This window comes from Vigna radiata, chromosome 7 (genome assembly GCF_000741045.1).
Source record: "Vigna radiata var. radiata cultivar VC1973A chromosome 7, Vradiata_ver6, whole genome shotgun sequence".
Taxonomy (NCBI): domain Eukaryota; kingdom Viridiplantae; phylum Streptophyta; class Magnoliopsida; order Fabales; family Fabaceae; genus Vigna; species Vigna radiata.
This window is the reverse complement of record NC_028357.1, coordinates 27,743,913-27,753,923: the sequence shown is the minus strand read 5'-3', so window position 1 is coordinate 27,753,923 and position 10,011 is coordinate 27,743,913. Positions and strand designations below refer to the sequence as shown.

The following is a 10,011-nucleotide window of genomic DNA, read 5'->3' as shown; positions in this document are numbered from 1 at the left end:
AGAATATATAGCAAATATTCCTTTTATTTGCAAATAATACGTTAGTGCAGGTTTGTTATCAAGTGCATATAAAGCACTGTTTTGTAGGGAAAAGGGCAATGAGGAAAATATAAGAATTTCTTCCCTCTGCATTCATTCTCTGTTTCTGATATTCTGCTATCCTTCTTTTTCTGTCACTCACTTTAGCTTTCATCCGTCATCTAAAATAAGGAAACGTGCACGTACATCTTTAAGCAGCTCGTCAAGAAAAGGAAGAGCAGGTCCTTCTCTGAAGTCGATCTTGTGAGCCACACCAGCTCTTTCAATGATGGGCAAACCCAATTCATAGAATTCGCGGTTCAAGTCCAAAGCCAAGATCTAACAAAAATAAAATTACAAAAGCTGTAAACTATATATTATGTGAAATAAAATTCAGTGATGGTATAATTTAAAGTTGAATTATGCAGAAAGAGAGAACCTTTCCATCTTGGGGAAGAGCTAGGGCAGTGGAAAGAAGAGAGTAACCGGTGTACACACCAATTTCCAAGGTGTTCTTGGCATTAATGAGCTTAATAAGCATGCTCAGAAATTGTCCTTCGTCTGGTGGTGTAGCCATTAAGTTCCTGGTTTTAAATATCATTACCAAACTATTCAACAAGTATTTCCCAAGAATTTCGAACAAGTTGAGACTGCATATTTTTTTTTTATTAGGAAGTGCAAAATGACCATGATTTTACCAAGGGTGTTTTTCTGTCATCTCGCGGAGCTCCTTCAAGCATTCGTGCTCTCTTGGATAAACACTGGTTTCAAGTATGTACTGCAATAGTACATATGTTGGTTTCAAGCGCAAATATGGTTACAATTTGAAAGAGAGAATAAAAGAGTTGCTGAGTTGACCTGATAGAGTGCATCGCTCTGAAGGAGAGTCTTATGAGAGAGATTTCTTATGCCCAAGAGGTGGTTTTTGGGTTCATCTTCATTAGCCATGATCTGCTGAATCTCTTACTAGCTCAAGCTTCCTCCAGCCTTGAAATTATTGTTCTGCTTTTCCTTTTATAGCAGGAAAAGGTATCTTCCCTTTGGACAGGTGGTAGTATACTATACCTACCCATCTTCTGCAGACTTTAGCAAATCAAGAAAAAAAAATTTAACAATTTTTTTTTAATAATTTTTGAATAACACATACGTGTGATTGATACGTTTTATATATTATTTTAAAAATAAATTGAAGTAAATTAATAAAGTAATTTTTTAGTTGTTAACATATCATATAGAAAACATGGTTGTTCCAGACACCATTCATTTCTAAAATTTCTTTTTTATCTTTGTTTTTATTAATTATTGTTATTTATATTTTTTTGTTCGGACCATAATTAATGTCTCCCATGGAGAAATGTATTTGACAGTGACCGTTATTTTCATGTTTTCTTATATTTCACATCTGTTTTCCTATAATTCATTAATTTTGTCATTTATATCACTCTCCGTCTCTGCCTAGGATGGGGACCACAAAGTAAAAGGTCCCTTGTGTTACCCACCCATGCATTACTCAGTAATATTTGAATACAAAAATATCTTGAACAGTTTTTATATTTACGGAATATATGGATATTTATAATTTACTTATTGAAAAATAAGATTATTAAAAATATAAAATCGAACAAATAAAATATATTGTAATAAAATGCCTAATAAAATATTATATAAGTCTTTCAAAGAAATAAATTTAAATAGTTGTAGTACAAAATATAAGTTTAAATAAAATTAAATTCCTTAAAAATAAAATTATTTTTCTACCTTTAAATAAAAAAAAACATAAATTTATACATTAAACTCTAAATAATTATTTAATTAATAATACATAGTTTGTTTCACCAATGATGTATTATACGATTGTTTCGCTAGACTATGGACCAGACACTCAATTAACCAACAACTTGGTAACAGATAAAGACAATAATTAATATAACTAATGAATAATTTTCAGAACAACCAAAGCTATTGATGGTTAAGAAAAATAATAAATACTATTAATGGGTATTAATGGGCAGTTAATGAGTCAAATTTAATTAGAAGTCCATTACAAAGTTTATAAATATAGGTTGATATTGAAATAAATGATACTTTTGCAAAACCCAGTTTTATTACTAAATCATTGAGTATGTTCGTTGACTTGAGCGTCAAAGTACTTTCTACAGGTACCCCTCAACAAACCGAATGACTCAAGGTCCCAACACATAATTTGGAAATCAAGACTCGGGAGGATAGGACAATCAAGTAAGAAGTTAGATCCTCGACCCTATTGACAAAAACATTTTGGTGCCCACTGTGAGACTCGAGGACGAGAGAAGAAACTTGATTATAATCACAAAGAACATGGGAGAACAATCAGATATGATGGAGTTGATACACTGGCCGATTGGTTAGTGGACCGGGCAGTCAGTTAGCTAACAACTTGGTAACCAATCGGTAAATACAATAATTAAGATCATTAATGGGTAATTAACAGAGCAATGAAAGCTATTGATTGATGGTTAAGAAAAATAATAAATCATTAATGGACAGTTAATAGGTAACTAATGGACAATCAATGGGTTTGATTTAATTAGAAGTTCATTGCGAAGTTTATAAATATAGGTTGACATAGAGGTAAAGGATATTTTTGCAAAACCTAGTTTTGTTACTAAATCATTAAGTACATTCCTGACTTGAGCGTCAAAGTACTTTCTGTAGATACCCCTTAGCAGACCCGAACATTCAAGGTCCCAACACATAATTTAGAGATTAAGACTCAGGAGGATAGGGCAATCAAGTAAGGAGTTAGATCCTTGACCCCATTGACAGAAACATTTTCGCACTCACCATGGGTCTGAGGATGAGAGAAGAAACTCGATGGAAATCACAAGGAACATGGGAGAAAAACCAGATCTCATAGAGTTTATTCGAGAAATGCAACGACAAATGCAGAAGATGCAGAGGAGACACAATGTGTAGATAACGACTTTAAGAGTCAAACGTTCGCCCGGACAGAGGGAACAATCATCCCAGCAATCGGTATCGCCTGCTCATGTCCCTCTGTGAGGGAGAACAGTCAGGTAAAAGATCTGGGCAGAACAGGGCATGAGGCAAATAGCGCCATGGCCAGGACAACTCGTTGTGTTCAAATCATTCAGACAGAGGGTTTGCACCCATTCACGGTTGCAGTGATGGAGGCACCGATGCCCTAGAAAAAGATGCCCCATGTGTTTGATAAATATGATGGATCAACTAATCTGGGCGAGCACCTTTGATCCTTTGTTTAAAACTCTACCACCAAACACGGTGGACTGCTTCACACCATACGTACCTTGTTCGACAAACAATAGCCCAAAACCTTACTTACCTTGCGTTAATAAGCATCATGCAAGGTAAGGATGAATCGTTAAAAAACTTGATGGACCATTATAACAAAACTGCTTGACAAGTGAATGATATAAGTAAGAAGTTTATACATAATAATCTGTTGATAACACTAAAATTTGGCTAGTTCGCTTATAGCCTGTGTGCTAGGCCGCTAAAGACCATGGGCGAATTGCAAGAAAGAGTAGTTGAGTTTATGCGCTAGAAGAAATGCGCTCTTCTCACAAGGGGCAGCAGGACGAAACAACAACCTCATCAGTTAAAAAGGAGTGAAGAGATGGCAAGAAGTCGTTCAGCCATGGAGACAAAGGAGGTGGCCCAAAGCCGAAGGACCTTCCCAGGGGGCAAATTTAATCATTATACACCTCTAAACACTCAAAGGACCAACATTTTAGAATAAGCGTTGAATGTTGACCTCCTCCCTCCACTGAGAAGGAATCCAACATCAAGGAATGTCGACGGAAAAAACACTATTGGTACCACTAAAATTGTGGGCACACTATCGAAAAGTATGTCGCGTTTTGGGACAAGATAGAGGAGTTGATATGGACAGGTCATCTTCGAAGGTACGTGAAAGATGAGAGGATAGAGAGGATTTCTCCTAGGAGAGGTAACTCCAGTCGACCCCCTCAACGAAACATGCGTCGACAAGAGAATCGACGATGAAGTCGAAGTAGAAGCCGAAGCATAGATCGTCCGCTATGCAGTCATATAAATAAAATTTTTAGAGGTTTCACAGGGCGTATTGTCTGCATTTGTGCACAAAAGGTATCTTAGGGCTTTGAAGACCATTCATCACGTGGATAGAAGGCAAAGATCAATGCTGACAATCACCTTCTTGAATGAAGATTTCCATGCTCCAGATTCCGATCAGGACGACCTAATGGTCATCACCACAGAGATAGCTCGTTACAATATAAGTAAGGTGTTGATTGACCAGGGAAGCTCCATTAACATCCCATATTAGAAAACCTTTCAAAAGATAGTAGATTGTCGGATTGGCAAGGGAACATGTAGATATAAGGGGGTATGTAGACCTGAGGATGCGCCTGGATACTGATCGGGATGTTAAGGAGCTGAGAGTGAGATACCTTTTGGTAGAAGTGAACACCTCGTACGATATTCTGATGGGCAAACCATGTTTGAATGCATTTGGGGTGATCATTTTGACACCTCATTTAAGTACGAAATTTACCTCCGACAAGGGGACCATTGTACGTACCATTTGGGTTGATCAAAAGATTGTCCTAGAATGTTATGTGGCATTATGAAAGGTGGAACCATTCGTCCCCAAGCGTAGGGTTGGATGCTCGGAGGTTGCCATGACTGACCTAGATCCCTACACTAATATCGAAGATCGGATGGAGCCCTTAGGAGAGGTGAAACAATTCGGCCTCAGACGGAGAGAGGAGTAGGTGACGTCTACAGTAGCCTTACAAGAACCCAGGAAAGTGCCATCAACATAGTGCTTAAATTTAATGTTGATTTGTTTGCATGGACCGCTACAGACATGCTTGGCATACATCCTAGCATAATGTCTCACAAACTAGTGTTGTTCAAAGAGGAACGTCTGGTAGCACAAAAGAAGAGGAGGTTAGGTGAAGAAAAGGACGCACGGTGAGTATTGAGGTCAAGAAGCTCCTAGAAGATAGCTTCATTCGTGAAGTCATGTACACTACTTGGTTGACCAATATAGTAATTGTTAAGAAGGTGAACAACCAGTGGAGGATGTCCTAAAGATGCCTACCCTCTTTCAAGTATAGAGACAGTTTAGTTGATGAAGCGTTTGGCTACCAAGTACTTAGTTTCTTGGATGTTTATTTTGAGTATAATCAGATTCCAATGTTTCGTCCTAATAGCAAGAAAACGACCTTCATAACCGAATGACCGAATTATTATTATGGTGTCATGTCTTTCGGCCTTAAGAATGTATGGGCCACTTACCAACGATTGATGGATATAGTTTTCTGCCAGCAAATAGGGAGGTGTATGGATGTCTATGTTGATGATGTGGTCGTTTGGAGCCGTTTAGTAGAGGACCATGTAAGGGATCTAGCGGAAGTGTTCGGGCAAGTTTGCAAGTACGAGATGCATTTGAACCCAGCTAAGTGTACTTTCGGAGTGGTAGCTGGAAAGTTCCTAGGTTTTATGTTAACATCTAGGGACATTGAAGCAAACCCGAACAATTGTTAATTGATGATAGAGACGAGGAGCCCCCATAATTTAAAAGAGGTTCAACAATTGATAGGGTGACTAACTTCGTTGTCTCGTTTCATTTATAGGTTGGCCAAGCGAATCAGACCGACCTTGAAGATCATGAAGAAAAGTGCCACACCACCAAGTGGGATGAGAAATGTGAAGCCGCTTTTATGGAAGTCAAAGGCATCCTAGCCGAACCACCAGTTATGAGTTGGCCGACACCAGGTCAGGAGTTACAACTGTATTTGGATGTATCAGAGGCCAATGTTAGCGCAACTTTGGTTCAAGAATATCCAGAGTTTAAGTTGGTTTATTTCATTAGTATGGTTCTTTAGGGCACTGAGACAAGATAGTAGTAGATTGCCCTAGTGTTCCTCACGGTTGCTTGACGTCCGAGGCCTTATTTCCAAAGTCATCAGGTAGTAGTCCGGATTAATCATCCCGTGACTAAAATTTTAAGGAAATTAGATCTAGCCGGTCAGATCATAGGATAGTCAATAGAACTATGAAAGTTCAGCTTACGTTACAAACCACGCGGCTCAGTGCACAACAGACACTTAGCCGACTTTGCAGCGGAGTTGGCCATACCATACTATAAGACTGCTTCACTGGACCAAGCAGTCAGTTAACCAACAATCTAGTAATTGATCCGTAAAGACATTAATTAAAATAATTAATGAATAATTAACATAACAATGAAAGCTATTGATTAGTAGTTAAGAAAATTATTAAAAATTATTAATGAATAATTAATAGACAGTTAATGGATTTGATTTAATTAGAAACCGAAGTTTATAAATATGTTTACATTGGAATAAATAATACTTTTTCCAAAACTTAATTTTATTACTAAATCATTAAATACATTTCAGAATAATTTCTACATGTACCCTCAGTAAACCGATTTGAAAATCAAAATCTAAGAGAATAGGACAATCAAGTAAAGAATTAGATCATCTATCCAATGGACAGAAAACAATATTATAAAAGTTTATATTTTGACAGTTTTAAATGATAAAAAAACTTAACAATCTCATTCTAGTATATATATATATATATATATATATATAGTCAACAGAAGGAAACATATAATTAAAAATATTAATACAATTTATTGTCAATTAATTTATTTTATGAATGAGCGTCTAAATATTTTGGTCACTTAATTTTTAAACAAATATACAAATAAAAAATATTCACAATACGTAATGGATATCTATGACTTATATATCATAATATTCATATTAGTCTATTATTACACGAAAGAATATTTATGACTTAAATATAATAATATTTATTTACTCTATTATTTCATCAGTGATTAAAATATTTATATTCATTTACCTATAAATATCCATAAACTACATTTGTTTTATATTCAATAACTTTCTTAGTTCCTCTCCTAAATATCAATCTAATATTACTTTAATCTTTTAAGTATTTAATAATTCACTTTATAGATTGTGAATAGGTAGTACTTTTGGGATTAGTCATATAACAATACTAGTTACATGTGTAGTACTTAATTTAGTATAAATCATCATCAATTTTCGTCTTCACTAAGACTTTGTTGACTTAAGTGGATTGGGGAGAGTAGTTGAGAGGATTTGAAGATAAATTTTTGTATTGTTTATTTGAATAGATTTGAAAATAAGGAAGGGTGAATTTGGAAGTAAATTTTTTTAATCTATCTAATAAATTAAATCTTATACTAATTCTCACACACTCTACTTTCAAATCTACTCTAGTTTATTTCCAAATTCACTCAAATAAACAAAAAAAAAAGTTACCTTCAAATCCTCTCAAATCCACCCAATTACTCTCCCTTCAAATTCACTAAGTGAACAAGACCTAAAGTACTCTGAGACGAATTCTTCTTCCTACAAATTTGTTTTGCGTCGTATACTCCAAATCTATCTGAATGTTTTTAAGTATAATTTTTTGGATTAAATATGTTTTTAGTCCCTACACTTTGGGGAGATTTTGGTTTTAGTCCTTAGTCCTTCAACCTTAGAAAACTCTGGTTTTAGTCATTTTTACCAAATTTTTTTAACTTTATTTTTTGTTTCTAGCACGTTTCATTATAACATTTGGATTGTTTACACTGAGAAATGCGTTTGAAACAACAAATAAAGTTAAAAAAAATTGGTAAAAAAGACTAAAACCAGAGTTTTCTAAAATTGAAGGACTAAATTGTACCTTAGTTTGAAAGAGGGACTAAAACCAAAATCGTCCCAAAATATAGGGACTAAAAATATATTTAACCTAATTTTTTTTAGATAAACACAATGCAGCAGTTTTTTTTTTTTCATGAATTTTCTCCATGTCGGGAATTAATTTTTTTTACCAACATTTTTCATTTTAAATTAAACATTAATTAGCTTCAATTTGTTAATCTCATTTTCACACTTACAAATTATTAACCTATCATCACCAAAGTAAATGCATGAGTCATCAACCATAAACAGTTACCTAAACACAAGGAATTTGTACTTGATGTTGGTTCTATTTTGTACATGTAATAAATTCAACAGTAAAGATTGAAAAGAAAATTTTAAAATATCATGTGTCTAAAAAGATCAAAATATTTTACAAAACTAAAACAAAATAGCACAAGAGAAGAAAGGAAGAATTATATGTTATAAGTGGTATATTAAAAAAATAAAAAAGTGAGGAAAATAAAATTAAAAATTAATTAAAAAAAGGAATTATATACTAGTATTAATTGAGTATTGAAAAGAACTCTATTTTTGTTAAATTATGTCTATTTTAATTTCAACCTATTAAATATATAGTACATTATATGTTGAATATAAAGAAAATTGCATAACTAATTTAAATAATTAAAATTAATTCAAATATAGATCAAATGGATTTAATTTAGATATAAAATAATAAATTCAAACTAATAGCCCAAATATATGAAACTTGAGAAGCATGTTAATATAAAAAAATTAAATTATGTTGTAAAATATATAAAATTAATAATTAATTGATGATGGCATGTATACAAACAAAAATAGGTATTTTCCTTTGTTCTAATATTTCAGAAGGATTACTAAAATATTTAACGTAAGGGCTACTTTTAAATTAAAAAAGTATATAAAAGAGTATGCTCAAAGGGAAAATAATGATACCAATATACACAAACAAAATTATTTTTGTGAAATTTAGTGAGATCTTGATTATTTAATACAACTTATGCAATCTTTTCTGTATGAGAAAGTTATAGCAACCAAGAACTAAATTATTGCAGTAGACATAAAAGGAGTGGGTCTCCCACTTTCATCTTTTGTTTAGTGTAACGTCATATATTATTGGTTTAAACCCTTTTTTCTCTCTAAGTTAAGTTCTGATATTCAGTTTAGTCCCCGTTTTTAAAAATGTCAATCTTTATGATATAAAAAATGTATCAAATCAGTCTTATTCGTTAACAAATCATTAAGTGATTTGTTGTTCATAACACTATCTATTAACAAATCACAAAATATTGGATACTTAGCTATGAAAACTTGTGATTTATTGTTCATTAAGTGCTGTCATGAGGACTGATTTGATAGATTTTTCATATCTTAGGGACTAAAAGTTAACATTTTTAAATATAGAGACTAAATTGAACATAACTTAGGAACCAAAAAGGGTTTAAACCTATATTATTTGTACCAACATCTTTGCAACCACCCACTGCACTGCACCTCAGCTTTTCTGTATTAATTATCATTGCACGTGGGAATCTCCACCACTAAGTCAAGGCATTCACCTTATGATAAAACATTTTCTCCAACTTTTTAAAATATATTTGTAATTGAGTAATGTATGCAAACTTTGTCAAATAATAATTAAAAGATAAAGATATTTTTAATATTTTAGGCACCAACTTTATCCAAAATATTTCACTAAAAATGTTTATGCTTCGACTAACTTTACAATATTATTATTTGCAATTTAAATTTAGTTTAAAATTAAGGAATTGATGAATTAATAAAAGATTCACAAATTTATTAGAGTTTGTGAAAATAGAGTATTCATGGTGTTTTTGGATTGTTCTATTATACGTGTATGACGATCGATGAAGTCTGAGATCTTTAAGTTCGAGTATTTGCGCCAATATCAAAAATTCAATCTGTGAGAGAAACCTTAGGTATATTTATAATTTGGTCAAAGTATTGTTCATATCATACTTTGGCTTAGAATAGGTCCTAGATTGTTATTCTTAATATTTTTATATAACATTTTATAAATAAATTATTTATATTTTTAAAATCTTTATTTTAATTCTCCCATCTTGAGATATGAGTATTTTCTTTGTCATGTTTGGTGTAACAATTTTTTATTAATCTGAACACCAATATAGACCTATGTTCTTTGACCAACAAATGTAAAAATGCAATTAATGTTTGTTCTCTAACCAACAAACTTTAATGTGTCTCTTAG

General features: G+C 32.9%; 1 protein-coding gene across 1 annotated transcript in view; it reads right to left on the bottom strand.

Annotated features, from left to right (window-relative positions):
• LOC106767069 (caffeoyl-CoA O-methyltransferase 5) overlaps positions 1 to 1,030 on the bottom strand; it is a 6,788-nt gene extending 5,758 nt beyond the window's left edge. The window contains exons 1-4 of the mRNA XM_014651889.2: positions 877 to 1,030; positions 717 to 796; positions 458 to 602; positions 226 to 357 (exon numbers count right to left, since the gene is read on the bottom strand). Of these exons, the coding sequence (XP_014507375.1) occupies positions 226 to 357; positions 458 to 602; positions 717 to 796; positions 877 to 966 (447 nt within the window). The 5' untranslated portion in view covers positions 967 to 1,030. The remainder of the gene's footprint in view (positions 1 to 225; positions 358 to 457; positions 603 to 716; positions 797 to 876) is intronic.
• Between the last annotated feature and the right edge of the window lie 8,981 nt (positions 1,031 to 10,011).